This window comes from Nicotiana tomentosiformis, chromosome 1 (genome assembly GCF_000390325.3).
Source record: "Nicotiana tomentosiformis chromosome 1, ASM39032v3, whole genome shotgun sequence".
Lineage (NCBI taxonomy): Eukaryota > Viridiplantae > Streptophyta > Magnoliopsida > Solanales > Solanaceae > Nicotiana > Nicotiana tomentosiformis.
The window spans coordinates 39167301-39185908 of NC_090812.1; the positions used below are offsets into that span (position 1 = coordinate 39167301).

Here is an 18608-nt window from a genome sequence, read left to right on the forward strand (position 1 = left end):
TACAATACCCAAAGTCACAACGACTCCCGGAGAGTTCCGAATCACCCAGTATAATGCTCTTATCCCCCTCCTCGTTCAAGAGACTATGGAAGTATGTCTGCCATCTCCGACGGATAAGCCCCTCATCCAACAAAACTCTACCTTCTTCGTCCTTGATGCACTTCACTTGGTCCAAGTCACGCGCCTTGACTAACCTGAACAACCTCTTATCCCCACCTCGGCTCTCGAGTTCCTCATACAAATGACTAAAAGTTGCAGTCTTGGCCGCCGTAACTGCTAGCTTTGCCTTTTTCCATTTTGGAAAATAAAAAGGCATTAATTATTCGAAAGAGAGGTAAAGTACAATATTATTATAATTGATACTCCACTATTAAATGGTTTGTGTGTCAAATACTTAAACGACATTTGGATGGAGTTGAGGGGCAAAAGAGGCTTAGTAAATGGAAAGAGAAATAAGAATTTTAGAGAATAGAATAGAAATTGGTCTTTAGACCCGTGGTGTAGTCCCGGACGTATTCGGTAGGATCTTCCTATATGCTTTTTGCGTTGCTCTACGATATGCTATTTTCGCAAATGGTTGTTAGGAAGAAACTCAACAATGGTGCTACTTGTTTGTGAAAGGACCAACCTGATGGTTCTTCTAAGCGCCATGAGTTTAGCTTAAATAAAGAAGTGATGATTCATATAATCGACCACAACTTGTTTAAGACCGAGTTTAAGACCGAGATGTAATTGCTATTCTTATACTTGTAAGCACTACCTAGGGCAGTCCTCTGTACTTGTGTCATGCCATCTGAGGTAACGGCTGTGTGAGAAAATGGTGTAGTTCGACACTCATTCCTTCTGGCCATTATCGATTTAAATTGATAAGACAACTAATGTGGCAGTCCCCTCCAAGTTGTGTTCGTGCATAGTAGGTCATCGTTATGCAATGAAATCCAACCAATGTCTGCTTACACTGAAGATTATTTTGAAAGACAAACTTATTTCAAGTTGATGCACAGTTAATTGAATTTGTATCGCAGTAAGGTTTTTCATTGTTAAAAGACCATGATAACAATCTCTTTCATTAAAGCAGATCTTGTTAGTTTGATGTTCATTGCTGTAAGGTCTAACCAACAATGCAAAAAGTGTTCTTTGCTTGATATAATTCTGGTTTTCTCGTATTATTTAAGAGTATTCCTTTAGCAAGAAATGGTTCTTTCAGCTACTGACTCGAGTATAACACTATTTTCATTCACAAACTTCATAGCAATGGCAGTCCTTTTATGACCAGAACACAGAATTGTCAAGAATAATTTCCTTGGGAAAAACTACCTACCTACTAATAATATTTTTCTAGGATACCTACCAAATCATCCATATGTACTCATAGTAGCCGTGCATCTACACCGCACTGCATATTCAAGCTACAAAAATTTCTTTCTGAATCAACATTTAGTAAACTTGCTCACCAGCTGAGATTCAAATGACATTAGGGTTTGACTTCTGAGTAGTTTTCTTTTCAACCTAAGAACGAAGGTGCAGGAAATCCCATTCGGCTTCGATTATATGGCATCAAGTAGGAACCTGAAAGCAGAACAAGGTTATATCCAACTTGAAATCCTATAGTTATCATTCTGAAGGCACTACCAGTATGCGGAAGATTTGGTACCTTTCCATGAGCTGCTAAGCAAAAGTGATATAAGATCAAGTATGTCTATAATCAGCATAGCAGATTGCTTGTTCTGATAGTGAGTCTTATTTTGTTCACTCGCTTTGACCAACTAATCGTCCTTCGTAGGAAATAAGAATGAGCATTAAAATGTGTGCAGAAAGAAGAAAATATCTACATTGAAAAGAAAAAACTAACCTGAATTACCAACAACAATTGCTTAAGAACTTACAAAAAAAAAAAAACTGGTTCAGGATAATTCATGTAGTGAGTGTTAAAGCCGGGGCCTTTGTGGTCTGATCAACAGATTCCAGTCCTGGGAACTGCCCTATGTCATGTCCTCCAAGTGGCTTATATTCATCGTGCAAACCAACAGCAAACTCATCTGAGCACGGTCCACCTTGTTCGAAGTAATCTGCAATCTGTAGGGAAGGCCCGACGACAGTCAGCATTTAAAACATATAACAAGTTTGGGATTAACCTTTCTGCTTTAAACATCACAGTAAATTCCCCGGTCATCAATGGGACGAGTACCCCGTGAAAGAAGCAAACATTAGTCTGATCTCTATTTTATCATAATAAGAGTAAGCCAATAAGCAGAAAGAGACGGTAAGAACAAGGAAGTTCAGAGGGATTACATGATCAGCAAGAGCTATGCCACTTATAGCTGCAGCTTCTAAACTTGAGCCAAGCAGCCAGTCACCACATATACCAGCTCTTCCTTGAGGATCAAAGATGCATGGAATTCCAGGAGTGTTGGTTGGAAGAGCTGCACCCCTGCAAAAAAAGTAAAATAAACCAGTCTAATATGACTACAGATGGATATCAGGAAAGAATTTCTTCTGCAATAGATTTGGTAAAAAGCTAAGTGGAAAAACCCTGAAAAGGAAAAGGGAATAGTGGCATTGACGGGATTGGCTCATTCAATTTCTAAAGTAAAGCAACACACACAGATCTTAGAATACATAGTCAAATCTCCAAATTCAATTGTTCGAATCCAATTTTCATTCTAACATAGGAACAGCTAGTTTGCACGACATTTATGAATAAACGCCCTCAGTACTGCCCAGAGCTTGTATTTTCTTTTTGAGAACAGTTTCAACTATAAAATATCCAACATTCTTCAGGAACTATAATGCATCCGTGATAAGAAATACACTCATTGCTACAAACTTTAGCAGCTTCAGAAGAGAGACACCTACTAATCACACTCCACTCCCAACTTACACTTAAATGTTCACCAACTGTTGCTTAGACGCTTAGATTGAAATGGAAAATATATGAATTTGACAGATCAATAACCTCATTGAAATTATATTTGGAAATTTATGATCAATAACAATGAAGAGAAGTCTCTATCAAGTATCACCCTCAAAAATTATAGACAATATGTAGGAGGAGATAAAAAAATTCCATTTCAGAGAAGGTAATATAATTGAAGTGTTGGTGCATGTCATACAGAAAATTCAATTCCATTGATCCAGATAGAAGAAACTGAGAAGTGCTAAATGTGTCCTGAATAAGGATAAATTTGAATTGCTAGTGGTGCAGTATTTTTATGCCATAGTAACAGACACTAATGTGATAGGCCTCATTTCAGTTTTCCATTATGCACTAAGCATTTGAGACAATATGCATACATTCTGACTAGATTATTCAACATTTCTTCATACCATAGTTGTAATCTGGTATAAAATGGCCTTTGGAGTGAATTTTTTGACAGTCCTAGAGCCTTCTCAACACCCTCAAGCATAGCTTCCTTCACTCTCTCTGCCGTCGCAGCTGGAATACTTTCCTGCTAAACAAAATTTTATTATTCATGAGTATGTCCAATGGCGCCACTACACATGTGACATGCGTACGTGCACAACCCCCCCCCCCCCCCCATAAGTAATCTATACATTCTTCACCTGAGAGTTCCCTCAGCAACCACTGTCCAGGTAATTCTTATGTGGCTGCTGATATAGCAATTTACGACAAATCACAAAAAATTAACCATCTCTTAAAAATTGGCTCAGAACCAAGAATCCATAACAAACTTAAAGATCGGAAACACTTCAAAGCTTCAAACTAATACAGCTGTCAAGGGTCAAATATAATAAGCATGACTGAAAGGCAGGCCAATCCAACTGAATTGACCATTGACCAGCCATCACACCAGTCGATCTAGGGAGGAAATTCCTTAAGGAAAGAAGAGCATACCAAATAGTGAACTAGAGTTGGTACTTATGAGGTGAATATGGAGGTTTAGTGCTGAAGAGAATACTCTTTGAGATCAAATCCAATTGCACACTTTTGATTTCTTTTGAGTGTAAAATGGATTAAGTAAATGATGAGGAAAAACTAACAGATTTTATAGGTTACCTTGCACAATTAGGACCTATACTTGTGCTTTCAGGATAGATCAAAAAAGAAAAAGATGAACTAGATTCATTATTGATATACAACAACAACAATGACGACGACCCAGTAAAATCCCACAAGAGGGGTTTGGGGAGGGTAGTGTGTACGCAAACCTTACCCCTGCCCCGGCTCATTATTGATATCTACATAAAATTTAATGTTGGAATTCTTTTGGACTTTGGCCAAATCCAGGTAACATCCATAACCATGGGAATGATTGCTGAAGTTTTGCTATGACAAGGATATGATATCTTGCTGACCTAGATTAATAGAGTTCCACACTGACATGTTACACAGTTTGTTTCTTCAGAAACAGGGATTGTTAATAGCAGTTCCGTAACAGTTAACTGCTAGACAAACCTAGCCTATCCTGGTCAATTTCAAAGTGTGTCAAATGGAATGGTTTTTGATATTATTCTCAAACATGATTAATTCTTAACCCATGGTCCTCTAAATTAGCACTATTTGTTGACAGTTTGAACTTTGATCTAAGCATGGTGGACAGAGATATGAAAACACACTCATTTGCCAGTTTTTCCATGCATATGCAAAACCTTCACTCTGTTACCTGGTCCCTTTCAATCAATGAATAACTCATTAAATCCAATTTTTCCAACTATATAAACTAACCCTATTTACCATTACTTTATGGCTAAAGTGAAAGGTCAAGACAACAAAGCCGTTAGAGATATTTATAGTTTGAGCTCAAAATATTGTCACAGAAGAGACCTGGGGAACTTTGTTCTGCTTTCCAAATGCTGCAGTGCTGAAAAATGTCCAACATTGTGGACCACTATCTCTGCCTAAGAGTTTCTTAGTGTTGTTTGCCATCCATGAGACAGATTCAACTCCTTTTACAAAAGCCCCTTCAAAGGGAAGGGACTCTGCATTTAGTGCAGTAGGCAGAGGATCCTCAAATGCAGCAAGAAGAGCCCATATAGGACTGAGTTCAAGTCTCTGAGAGATATTATCAAAAACAAAATCATTAATTGAAATAATAAAATAGGAAAGAAGAAGAGAATCAAGTTACATATGCATTGATTTGAGAAGCCCAGCTAATATTTGCCAATACCTTCATTTGTCTTGCAATGAGAGGTAAGCCTGATGATGCGAGCAATCTATTTGCACATTTTCCTGGTGACATGTAAAACAAAATACATTTGTAGCCAAAGAGAAATCACAATTATGCAGAAGGTACAAGCAACTGTGCTTTCTCTAGTGGACTGGATGCATAAAAATAAAATTCCAAGAAACAACAGAACTTACAAATAAAGACGACGAAATCATCAAAAGATGCAGGACCAGATCAATAGCAGGATGCGTTGGCAGAGGTCACGCCCCCTCCACCTCCATATATAGTCTACTAGATTTTTTTTTTTATAACCATGGTATTCGGACCAGATTGCACGCATCTCGACTAATTCCATGGAATTAGTACTAGATATATTTTCTCCAAGGCTTTTTTATTTCCTTTCAATGGACTTAGAATTGGCCTGCCCCCAAGGCGAATTAAACATCAAAACCCATCTCGTATTTGCTTATATAAAATAAGGAAAATGTAAAAGGAAACGGAAGTGGATAGGTGGTGTTCTTAATTTTGCCTTAGGGTCTAATTTTGGAGGTTCTAGATTAGTCATCATTTAATTGATATATCATTTTCGTCTTGGTCTAGTCTTGAAACTGCTTAATGGTCCATGATCCTCGTTTTTTTCCATGTCAATATTTGTCTTATCTTTTGGGAGAGCGCTATACATGTTTTTGTACATGAATATTGGAATCAAGTTGAATCTAGGAATTCAGTAAAGCTTTGTTCTTTCGAGGCTTTTTCTTCTTATGTTCCAATTAAATGCTGATGGGCTCAGTTCAACTTTTTATCATTAAAAATTTATTCTTCAAATCCTAATAATTATTTTATAGTAAATAACATTTTCACAAATTCCATGAGGGCCAACTTCTTGTAACGACCCGGCCGGTCGTTTTGAGAGTAATAGCCCCGATCCCCTGTTTACTGCTTCCCCCGTATCTTTTTCTGCTTATGTGACTTGCCGGGAGGTTTTGTTCGTGGTTTTGGAGTGTTTTGGGACACTTAGTCCCTAAAACGGAAGTTTAAGTCTTTAGGATTTTGACCGTAGTTGGAACTGTCAGAAGACGACTCCGGAATGGAGTTTCGTCGGTCCTGTTAGCTCTGTTGGGTGATTTTGGACTTAGAGCGTGTTCGGATTGTGTTGTGGAGGTCTGTAGCTAAATTAAGCTTGAAATGGCGAAAATTGAATTTTTGGGAAGTTTGACCGGAAGTGGACTTTTTGATATCGGGGTCGGATTCCGATTCCGGAAGTTGGAGTAGGTCCGTAATGTCAATTATGACTTGTGTGCAAAATTTGAGGTCAATCGGACTTGATTTGATAGGTTTCGGCGTCGGATGTAGAAGTTTGAAACTTTGAAGTTCATTAAGCTTGAATCGATGTGCAATTCGTGTTTTTAGCGTTGTTTGATGTGATTTAAGGGCTCGACTAAGTTCGTGTGATGTTTTAGGACTGGTTGGTATATTTGGTTGAGGTCCGGGGGCCTCGGGTGAGTTTCAGATGCTTAACGGATCGAAATTGGACTTGTGTGAGTTGCCGAAGCTTTCAAGCTTCTGGTGTAATCGCACCTGCGGTGAGGTGTCCGCAGGTGCGGATCCGCATGTGCGGAAGGAGGAGCGCAGGTGCGGAAGTGAGGAGGATCAGCAGAGTCCGCAGGTGCGATATTTTTCCCGCACCTGCGATAGCGCGGATGCGGATCATAGGTCGCAGGTGCGGGGGCAGATAGGAGTAAGTGGTTTGCGCAGAAGCGCTCATTTTTTCACACAAGTGGACGCGCAGGTGCGAGCCCAGGCTCCGCAGGTGCGGAAATGCCCGGGCAGAACCTACTTAAGCGAGACTTCGAGATTTTTGGCAATTTTCATCATTTTGAGCTCGGACTTTGGAGGTTTTTGAAGAGATTACTGAGGTAAGCTTCTTGTATTCATTTTTCTTCAATAATGATATTTCCCCACTGATTTCCCGCCTAGTTGGTATGTTTTTTAGGTGAAATTTGGGAGTTTGAGGTTACGGATTTGAAAAGTGAATTTTGGGGATTTGAAGGGTCATTTGGTGTCGGATTTTAGCAAATTTGATATGGTTAGACTCGTGAGCGAATGGGCGTTCATATTTTGTGACTTTTACCTGATTCCGAGACGTGGACCCGGAAAGGCTAGACAAAACGATTTTCGAAATTTTTGTTAAAGTCTTGATTTCATTAATTAGATTAGTCTATTATAGTTGTATTTATGGTATGTAATTGTTTTTGGCTAGATTTGGGCCATTCGGAGTCGGATAATCGAGGAAAGGGCATTCTTACTAATTGATTGAGCTTGGTTCGAGGTAAGTGGCTTGCCTAACCTTGTGTGGGGGAAATCCCCTTAGGATTTGGTACTGTTGTGATATGTGAGCGTCATGTACGTAAGGTGACGAGTGCGTACACGGGCCATTTGTTGTAAAATCCGATTTTTACTGAGTAGTAACCTGTTTTTTAAACTTAATTGAGTTATACTAGCAAGTGTAGTTATCCTGTTTAGCCAATATCGCATGTCTACGTGCTTTAACTGCTTATTTGAACTCTGTGCAGCATGCCTAGTTGATTTCCTGTTTCTCCTTGACCTTTATCAGTCTTAACTGTAGAATTCTTGATGTTAACTGTTGTATTTATCGGTTTGAGCTGTGTGTTTACTTTTGAGACTACGAAGCGGTACCTCGGGAGTTCTCCCTGCATATTTACTTTTGAGACTACGAGGCGGTACCTTGAGAGTTCTCCTTGCATATTTACTTTTGAGACTACGAGGCAGTACCTCGGGAGTTCTCCGTGCACATTTACTTTTGAGACTACGAGGCGGTAACTCGGGAGATCCTCTGTTGTTTATTCCTGTGTGTTGCGCTGCTATTTTGCTGTGTTTTCCTTTTTGTTAAATTCCAGTCTCTTATTATATTGCTACATTCTCCTGCTTTATTTGTTATATACCAATGGTCCCTGACCTGATCTCGTCACTACTCTACCGAGGTTAGGCTTGGCATTTAATGAGTACCGTTGTGGTGTACTCATGCTACTCTTCTGCACATATTTTGTGTGCAGATCCAGGTGCTTCTTATCAGCCCCGCTACTAGCTGAGAGTGCTTGCTGTTGTACCGAGACTTCATGGTACATCTGTCGCGTCCGCAAATCTCGGAGTCCCACTCTATTCTCTCCTATGTCATTTACCTTCCGTGCTTCTTTTATTAGACTCTGGTGTATAGAGATACTAGTTTCCTTCTGTAGCTTGTGACTTATGATGTTCCGGGTTTTGGGAATATTGTGTATTACTAAAGTGTTGGTTATTGTAAATGTCGAGCGGCATTGTTACCAGTTATTTAATTATCTGTTGCAGTTAGTTGTTAAGTTTTGCTTCCATTTTTGTTATTTCCGCTTTTGTTAGGCTTACCTAGTCGTAGAGACTAGGTGCCGTCACGACGTCTTACGGAGGGAGAATTGGGTCGTGACAAGTTGGTATCAGAGCTCTAGGTTCATAGGTGTCGTGAGTCACAAGCCGGTTTATTAGAGTTTCACGGATCGGTACGGAGACGCATGTACTTATCTTTGGGAGGCTATGGAACTGTTAGGAAAAAATTCCATTACTTTGATTCCTTATCGTGCGAAAATTGTTGACTTCAAAAATTCTAAACTTCTGTATTCTATTCTCTCACAGATGGTGAGGACACGTACAGGCGGATCTGATGACCAAGCACCCGCGCCCCTTGCTAGAGCCGCGAGAGGCCGGGGCCGGGTAGAGGTCGAGGACGTCCACGCGGTGCAGCCAGAGCACCCGCACGAGCTGCCACAGAGGAGCCCCCAGTAGCTCCAGCTGGAGGGCAGACACCTGAGATACATGTTGCTACACCAACCCTCCAGGAGACTCTAGCCCAGTTTATGAGCATGTTCAGCACCTTAGCTCAGGCTGGATTGATTCCACTTGCTCCTGCCACATCTCAGGCCGGGAGAGGAGCACAAACTCTTGTCGCCGGTACTCCAGAGCAGCGGGCTCAGGTCGACCAGGTTCCAGAGATTATACCGATGCAGCCGGTAGCTCCAGCTCAGTCCGAGGTTAGGGCAGCAGTTTCTGAGGCAGAGCAGCTCAGACTTGAGAGGTACAAGAAGTACCACCACTCTACCTTCAGAGGATGCTCAGGGTTTTCTGGAGGAGTGTCACCGTATTCTCCGTACTATGGGCGTAGCGGAGTCGAGTGGGGTTTCTTTTACTACATTCCAGCTTAGAGGAGCAGCCTATCAGTGGTGGCGTGCTTATGAGTTGGGTAGTCCGGTTGAGGCAACTTCACTTACATGGACTCAGTTCTCGGACATGTTCTTGAGGGAGTATGTTCCCCAGAGTCTCAGGGACGCATGGCGGGCGGAATTTGAGCAATTGCGCCAGGGTTCTATGACTGTGTCAGAGTATGCAGTTTGCTTCAGTAATTTGGCCCGACATGCACCAGCCTTGGTTGCCACAGTTCGAGAGAGGGTTCGTCGATTTATTGAGGGACTCCGCCCCGGTATCAGGCTTAGCATGGTCCGGGAGTTGGAGATGGATATTTCTTACCAGCAGGTTGTGAGTATTGCCAGGAGATTGGAGGGTATGCTTGCTCGGGAGAGGGAGGCCAAGAGGTCTCGAGAGTTTGGCACTTATAGTGGTACTCGTGCCCCAGCTGCAGTTCGCCATGGTAGGGGCTATGGAAGTCGTCCCGTTCATTCAGCTCTTCCAGCAGCCAGTGGTATTCCGGTCCCTTCTAGGCCCCAGGAGCCTTATTATGCACCGCTAGTATCTAGTGCGCCTCCTGCACAGGGTGCTTTTAGCGGTCAGTCCAGCAAACATGGCCCGAGCCAGTCACAGCAGCCACGCCCTCCGAGAGCTTGTTTTGAGTGTGGCGACACTCGCCATATGGTGAGGGATTGCCCCAGACTTAGGAGGGGTGCACCTCCACAGACTTCTCAGCTACCGCGCGCTCCACCGGATCCTCAGGCTATGATTACAACACCAGCTACCGCCCCACCTGCTCCGTCAGCTCGAGGTGGAGGTCGGGGAGGTCGAGGTCGCCCTAGAGGGAGAGGCCAGGCCAGATATTATGCTCTTCTTGCTCGTACAGAGGCAGTTGCTTCCGACTCTGTCATTACAGGTATTGTTCCGGTTTGCCATAGAGATGCGTCAGTTTTATTTGTCCCAGGCTCCACTTATTCCTATGTGTCCTCTTATTTTTTCCCGTATTTGGGCGTATCTCGTGATTCTTTGAGCTCTCCTGTTTATGTGTCTACACCTGTGGGAGATTCTCTTGTTGTGGACCGTGTGTATCGGTCGTGTTTGGTTGTTCTTAGTGGTTTTGAGACCAGAGCCGATTTATTATTGCTCAGCATGATAGACTTTGATATTATTTTGGGCATGGACTGGTTGTCGCCCCATTATGCTATTCTTGATTGTCACGCCAAAACCGTGACGCTGGCTATGCCAGGATTACCGCGATTAAAGTGGAGAGGTACCTTAGAGTATACTCCCAGCAGAGTTATTTCATTTCTTAAAGCTCAACGAATGGTTGAGAAGGGGTGTGACGCGTATCTAGCTTATGTGAGAGACGTCAGTAGTGATACCCCTACAGTTGAGTCAGTTCCAGTAGTGAGGGACTTTCCGGATGTTTTTCCAGCTGATCTTTCGGGCATGCCGCCCGACAGAGATATTGATTTTGGCATTGATTTGTTGCCGGGCACTCAGCCCATCTCTATTCCTCCATATCGTATGGCTCCTCCTAAGTTGAAGGAGTTGAAGGAGCAGCTACAGGAGTTGCTTGATAAGGGCTTCATTCGGCCCAGTGTGTCACCTTGGGGTGCTCTTGTCTTGTTTGTGAAGAAAAAGGATGGTTCTATGCATATGTGCATTGATTATCGCCAGCTGAACAAAGTTACAGTGAAGAACAGGTATCCATTGCCTCGTATTGATGACTTATTTGATCAGCTACAGAGTGCCAGAGTGTTTTCCAAGATTGACTTACGTTCAGGCTATCATCAGTTGAAGATTCGGGAGCCAGATACCCCGAAGACTTCTTTTAGGACTCGGTATGGTCACTACGAGTTCCTTGTGATGTCATTTGGGCTGACCAACGCCCCAGCAGCATTTATGCACTTGATGCACAGTGCCACAGTGTGTTCCGATCCTATCTTGACTGATTCGTCGTTGTGTTTATTGACGACATTCTGGTGTACTCCCGGACTCGGGAGGATCATGAGCAGCACCTGATGACTGTGCTTCAAGCCTTGAGAGAAAAGAGGTTATATGTGTGAGTTTTAGCTAGACTCAGTGGCATTTTTTGGTCATGTAGTATCGAGTGATGGGATCAAGGTGGATCCGAAAAAGGTTGAAGCAGTGCAGAGTTGGCCCAGACCGTCCTCAGCTATGAAGATCCGGAGTTTTCTTGGTTTGGCGGGGTATTACCGTCGATTTGTAGAGGGTTTCTCATCTATTGCAGCACATGACCAGGCTGACCCAGAAGGTGCTCCCTTTATGTGGACAGAGGAGTGTGAGGAGAGCTTTCAAAAGCTCAAGACAGCTTTGACTACAGCCTCAGTATTGGTATTGTCTACAGGTTCAGGATCTTATACTGTATATTGTGATGCGTTGCGGATTGGTCTCGGCGCGGTGTTGATGTAGGACGGTAGGGTGATTGCCTACGCGCTCCAGACAACTGAAGGTGCATGAAAAGAACTATCCTATCCACGACCTCGAGTTAGCAGCTATTGTTCATGCCTTGAAGATGTGGCGGCACTATTTGTACGGTGTCTCTTGTGAGATCTACACCGATCACTGGAGTTTGCAGCATCTGTTCAAACAGAAGGATCTTAACTTGCGTCAGCGGAGGTGGTTGGAGCTGCTTAAGGATTATGATATCACCATTTTGTACCATCCCGGGAAGGCCAATGTGGTAGCCGATGCTTTGAGTCGCAGGGCGGAGAGTTTAGGGAGCTTAGCATATCTACCAGCAGCAGAGAGGCCATTGGCGTTGGATGTTCAGGCCTTAGCCAGCCAGTTTGTTAGATTGGATATTTCTGAGCCGAGTCGAATATTGGCTTGTGTGGTCTCTCGATCTTCTCTTTATGATCGTATCAGGGAGCGTCAGTATGATGACCCCCATCTACTTGTCCTTAAGGACACGTTTCAGCACGGTGATGCTAAGGAGGTCACTATTGGAGATGATGGTGCATTGAGGATGCAGGGCAGGCTATGGGTGCCCAACCCGGACCGGCCCAGCCCACCCGTTAAACACCTAGAACTTACACACAGACCTTTTAAGATATCTATACTTCTACTTTTTATTGTATAATGGAAACAATCTAAGAATGCCTCCACTCCTCATTGATTACGACATCATGATGACATATGTATTCCTCTGACACAATATGAGTAAAACCTCATATCATTTATTTTCAATGAAACAGGAAGATTAATTTACTTGATCACCAAAAAAAAAAAAAAAAACAGGGAGACAGTTTTATGGGAAACAAAGGTTTTTCTATTACATATAAGTTGAAAACCCGAAAACACACATAATATAGTGATAAGAAGTAAAATAATTTTATTGTGGACGAGAACAAATTGGTTTACTTCAACAACTCCTGACCATAGCAATGAGGAGGGAAGGCTATGAAATATAGGACAGGAAATAGGAGCATTTTGTCTTTCACCACCACCTCACTATTGTGCCCTTAGACAGAAGAAATGAAAGAGATAAACTAAATGAGGGTTTGATTTAGCATATTAAAAATTTGCTAATTCTTGCAAAAGAAAAGACTATCAAAAAGGCAAAACTACTAGAAAATTGAAAATAATTACCATTATGTGCAATGACAATTGCATCAAACTGCCCACAAGGCTTTTCCTTCTCACTCAAGTGCCCCTTGGACCCGTAACCCTTCCGGTTCATTGTTTACCTAGATGAACCCGGACCCGTTAAGCCCGGTTTGAAAAAATCGGTAACCGACCCGGATTGGAAACCGGCCGGTCACCTTTTTTCTCAAGTTAAACACCTAGAACTTACACACAAACCTTTTAAGATATCTATACTTCTACTTTTTATTGTATAATGGAAACAATCTAAGAATGCCTCCACTCCTCATTGATTACGACATCATGATGACATATGTATTCCTCTGACACAATATGAGTAAAACCTCATATCATTTATTTTCAATGAAACAGGAAGATTAATTTACTTGATCACCAAAAAAAAAAAAAAAAAACAGGGAGACAGTTTTCTGATTTTCTATTACATATAAGTTGAAAACCCGAAAACACACATAATATAGTGATAAGAAGTAAAATAATTTTATTGTGGACGAGAACAAATTGGTTTACTTCAACAACTCCTAACCATAGCAATGAGGAGGGAAGGCTATGAAATATAGGGCAGGAAATAGGAGCATTTTGTCTTTCACCACCACCTCACTATTGTGCTCTTAGACAGAAGAAATGAAAGAGATAAACTAAATGAGGGTTTGATTTAGCATATTAAAAATTTGCTAATTCTTGCAAAAGAAAAGACTATCAAAAAGGCAAAACTACTAGAAAATTGAAAATAATTACCATTATGGGCAATGACAATTGCATCAAACTGCCCACAAGGCTTTTCCTTCTCACTCAAGTGCCCCTTGGACCCGTAACCCTTCCGGTTCATTTTTACCTAGATGAACCCGGACCCGTTAAGCCCGGTTTGAAAAAACCGGTAACCGACCCGGATTGAAAACCGGCCGGTCACCTTTTTTCTCAAGTTAAACACCTAGAACTTACACACAGACCTTTTAAGATATCTATACTTCTACTTTTTATTGTATAATGGAAACAATCTAAGAATGCCTCCACTCCTCATTGATTACGACATCATGATGACATATGTATTCCTCTGACACAATATGAGTAAAACCTCATATCATTTATTTTCAATGAAACAGGAAGATTAATTTACTTGATCACCAAAAAAAAAAAAAAAAACAGGGAGACAGTTTTCTGGTTTTCTATTACATATAAGTTAAAAACCCGAAAACACACATAATATAGTGATAAGAAGTAAAATAATTTTATTGTGGACGAGAACAAATTGGTTTACTTCAACAACTCCTAACCATAGCAATGAGGAGGGAAGGCTATGAAATATAGGGCAGGAAATAGGAGCGTCTTTCACCACCACCTCACTTTTGTGCTCTTAGACAGAAGAAATGAAAGAGATAAACTAAATGAGGGTTTGATTTAGCATATTAGAAATTTGCTAATTCTTGCAAAAGAAAAGACTATCAAAAAGGCAAAACTACTAGAAAATTGAAAATAATTACCATTATGTGCAATGACAATTGCATCAAACTGCCCACAAGGCTTTTCCTTCTCACTCAAGTGCCCCTTGGACCCGTAACCCTTCCGGTTCATTTTTTACCTAGATGAACCCGGACCCGTTAAGCCCGGTTTGAAAAAACCGGTAACCGACCTGGATTGGAAACCGGCCGGTCACCTTTTTTCTCAACCCGGACCGGCCCGGCCCATCCGTTAAACACCTAGAACTTACACACAGACCTTTTAAAATATCTATACTTCTACTTTTTATTGTATAATGGAAACAATCTAAGAATGCCTCCACTCCTCATTGATTACAACATCATGATGACATATGTATTCCTCTGACACAATATGAGTAAAACCTCATATCATTTATTTTCAATGAAACAGGAAGATTAATTTACTTGATCACCAAAAAAAAAAAAAAAAAAAAAACAGGGAGACAGTTTTATGGGAAACGAAGGTTTTTCTATTACATATAAGTTGAAAACCCGAAAACACACATAATATAGTGATAAGAAGTAAAATAATTTTATTGTGGACGAGAACAAATTGGTTTACTTCAACAACTCCTAACCATAGCAATGAGGAGGGGAAGGCTATGAAATATAGGGCAGGAAATAGGAGCATTTTGTCTTTCACCACCACCTCACTATTGTGCTCTTAGACAGAAGAAATGAAAGAGATAAACTAAATAAGGGTTTGATTTAGCATATTAAAAATTTGCTAATTCTTGCAAAAGAAAAGACTATCAAAAAGGCAAAACTACTAGAAAATTGAAAATAATTACCATTATGTGCAATGACAATTGCATCAAACTGCCCACAAGGCTTTTCCTTCTCACTCAAGTGTCCCTTGGACCCGTAACCCTTCCGGTTCATTTTTACCTAGATGAACCCGGACCCGTTAAGCCCGGTTTGAAAAAACCGGTAACCGACCCGGATTGAAAACCGGCCGGTCACCTTTTTTCTCAAGTTAAACACCTAGAACTTACACACAGACCTTTTAAGATATCTATACTTCTACTTTTTATTGTATAATGGAAACAATCTAAGAATGCCTCCACTCCTCATTGATTACGACATCATGATGACATATGTATTCCTCTGACACAATATGAGTAAAACCTCATATCATTTATTTTCAATGAAACGGGAAGATTAATTTACTTGATCACCAAAAAAAAAAAAAAAAAGGGAGACAGTTTTCTGGTTTTCTATTACATATAAGTTGAAAACCCGAAAACACACATAATATAGTGTTAAGAAGTAAAATAATTTTATTGTGGACGAGAACAAATTGGTTTACTTCAACAACTCCTAACCATAGCAATGAGGAGGGAAGGCTATGAAATATAGGGCAGGAAATAGGAGCATTTTGTCTTTCACCACCACCTCACTTTTGTGCTCTTAGACAGAAGAAATGAAAGAGATAAACTAAATGAGGGTTTGATTTAGCATATTAGAAATTTGCTAATTCTTGCAAAAGAAAAGACTATCAAAAAGGCAAAACTACTAGAAAATTGAAAATAATTACCATTATGTGCAATGACAATTGCATCAAACTGCCCACAAGGCTTTTCCTTCTCACTCAAGTGCCACGTCCCGTTAAATGGTTCAAGTGTACTTACCCAACAAGGGCGTACCACATTGACCAAAGAAGTCTGCCCAAACACATCAAACTTTTATAACATTGAGAGGAAATAGCACCCAAAAGAATGAATACATTTTTTCTCTGTCCATTATTCATACAAAGCATGCATTCTCAACAAACAGAACTGAAGGGAATGTTTGGCTTAGTTGAATGGATGCATTATGTGAAGAAAAATATTTAGTATAACACAAAAGGTTGTGCACCTGAGATAGTAATGAATCCGCAAGTGGGCGCATTCCATTGACCCCTATATATTTGGGAGGCGAAGAAGGAAATGGAACAAAATGCCCACCAAGTTCAAGCTCGCCAATTGTACCCTGCCATTCCCGAACCAAACCCCTCTTCAACCAGTCATCAACTAGCTCGACAAATTTCGGGTTGGTCACCGTGAAGAACTGAGCTGCATGGTCAAATATCAAAGGCTGATGATCAATCATTCTCGTTCCCATTCTTCCTCCCAACCCATGTATTCCCTAAAGCAACCGAACATAATAAGATACACCAGATGCATTCTTCTATTGTGCCTCATTATATAACTCTAACAAAAACTGTCAAAGATAAAGATAATCAACTGGACGGCACTAAATTTAGACTTCACCGATAAGAAACAATTTCCCAATAGCAACCGCTAAAATCTTCTGCTTGAGGATTATGCCATGTTGGACAGAGTAACAAGTAAAATTTTGCCATACACATTTAGAGAAAAAGAAATGGCTAAGATAGTAAATTTTTGATGAAAAACTGTTGAAAACAAATGCTTGCCAGCTGTAGTTTGTCTTAATGTTCAAAATTCAAGTGCATAAAAACATTAGGTAGTGGACAACCAAATCTTCGGATTCAATTCAATTAAGTACACTTCTCACTACATTTGTCTTTTTTTTGGCAATTTCCTATTTAAAAGTACTTATAAAGTAATCTTTTTTTTTCTTTTCAAATTACTTAAAGAAGACAACTTTATGCTAGTTTTGGATTCAATTTCATTTCAATACAGCTAAAAACTTCAACTATTACCTTCATGGTCGTGTTAAAACGAAATGGAAAAACTAAACCGAGATAGAGTTAGTACTATATGAAAGCGTCCTTTCAAGAGAATAAATTAGTTATTTTAACAGAACAGCTTCTTATTCTAACCCAAATAGAAAAATAGTAAAAAGGGGAAAGGGCATAACGAACCGTGTCAAAAACAGTGGAGCGAATGCCCCTTTTCTCCAAGTAAAGAGCACAGGCAAGGCCAGACATGCCACCTCCAATAATACCAACCACAGGATCTTCAGGAATTGGTTTAGTGAAATTAACTTGTTCTTGACTCAAACTTTTCTTCAGAGTTGATTTCCTTGAAGTTCCATATCTGGGTTTGTATTTTCCTGGACTTTTACTTCTTCTTTGTGTGGGATTCTTGGAATTTCCTATAGGTGATTTGTTGTTGGAGTTCATTTGAATGTAGGGAATTGATGAAATTGGGTTGGAGAATTTGGGGAAGAAAATGGATACATTTGGAGATTTGAGAGAATGGAGAAGGAAGGAAGAGGAGATGAGGGGGTTGTTGCTGCAAGCGCTGGTCATTGGAGGGAACAAACGAAGGGCTCAGATATCAGACAAGACAACATACGTAGGATAATGCTAATGTTATTACTCCTATTTATCTATGATGAGTAACTAATAGATTAAAATGGTATTTTAGTCCGTAAGTTTCTTATTTTGACTTTTTAGTCCTAAAAAGTTGACCTCTTTAACTCTCGTGCACCAATTCTAGGTGATAAAAGGTCAAATTTTAGGACAAACTTTATTAGTTTGAGCTGCAAACTGCTTTGAAAATACTATAGCGGCAAAACAGAAGAACCTTTTTTTTATCTACTGCACTTAGATTCGTAGTTTATTTGCTAAAGGTGCTCTTCTCTCAATGATGATTTGAGCATTTATTAAGCGAAGGCATGGAGATAAATCCTGGCTTTGTAAATTATATCTTGTTTAATCTATGTCAAGAAGAGGTTCGAGAATTTACTGCTACCTCGTAGGCAGATCTTTCATGATTTTCATTTACTTAATTGATGCTAAGCCACATCCTTAAGTGCACACTTTAAAAATACTTTGACCGGAAGTAATGTGGTTATTTTTGCGTATGCTCTCTTAATCAGTCCAATTCGAGCAATCTACACCCCCTTAATCCCTAGTCACATTTGCCATAATGAGAAGGCTATTTCCCTTGCCTTAAACATTGTAAGTGGAGCAGCTTCTCAGATCATACCTAACTCTGTTTGCAAAATTGAAGTTACTCACTCTCTCAACCATAGAGAAATCCAGTTTATTTTGATGATAAAGAAAGGCCTGTTGAGTAGCACTAACGATATTGACGAAGAGACACGCGGCAAGAAGAAGAATAAATTGAAAGACGAGAGATCATTTTTTACCTTTGAGTCTATAGCAGACAATTTTTTATAATGCTTGTACGACGGATTGTGGCCCAAAAAAACATATTAGTAAAAAGACTCA

The 18608-nt window shown here is 40.5% G+C and overlaps 1 protein-coding gene across 3 annotated transcripts; it reads right to left on the reverse strand.

Moving 5' to 3' along the window:
* Positions 1 to 1215: 1215 nt before the first annotated feature.
* LOC104107700 (uncharacterized) lies at positions 1216 to 17735 on the reverse strand. 3 transcript variants are annotated; one of them, XM_070181496.1, is made up of 10 exons: positions 17292 to 17735; positions 16322 to 16591; positions 16002 to 16128; positions 5130 to 5191; positions 4787 to 5014; positions 3328 to 3449; positions 2293 to 2431; positions 1887 to 2076; positions 1655 to 1775; positions 1216 to 1569 (listed from the first exon to the last, which is right to left on the reverse strand). In XM_070181496.1, the coding sequence occupies exons 1-8, from the start codon at positions 17679 to 17681 to the stop codon at positions 1915 to 1917; spliced, it is 1500 nt and encodes a 499-aa protein (XP_070037597.1). In that variant the 5' UTR covers positions 17682 to 17735; the 3' UTR covers positions 1216 to 1569; positions 1655 to 1775; positions 1887 to 1914. The 3 variants fall into 3 exon arrangements, with proteins under 3 accessions (XP_070037597.1, XP_070037599.1, XP_070037600.1); XM_070181498.1 differs by having other exon boundaries at positions 1853 to 2076; XM_070181499.1 differs by having other exon boundaries at positions 16322 to 16518; positions 17292 to 17734.
* Between the last annotated feature and the right edge of the window lie 873 nt (positions 17736 to 18608).

What these genes read in the sequence shown, in the direction of transcription:
- LOC104107700 (XM_070181496.1), bottom strand. Translation starts at nt 17,681, where the DNA reads ATGACCAGCGCTTGCAGCAACAACCCCCTCATCTCCTCTTCCTTCCTT. An exon ending in TCATTGCAAGACAAATGAAG is followed by an intron (nt 5,015 to 5,129) that starts GTATTGGCAAAT and finishes AATATCTCTCAG; the next exon opens with AGACTTGAACTCAGTCCTAT. An exon ending in AGCAGAACAAAGTTCCCCAG is followed by an intron (nt 3,450 to 4,786) that starts GTCTCTTCTGTG and finishes TTTGTTTAGCAG; the next exon opens with GAAAGTATTCCAGCTGCGAC.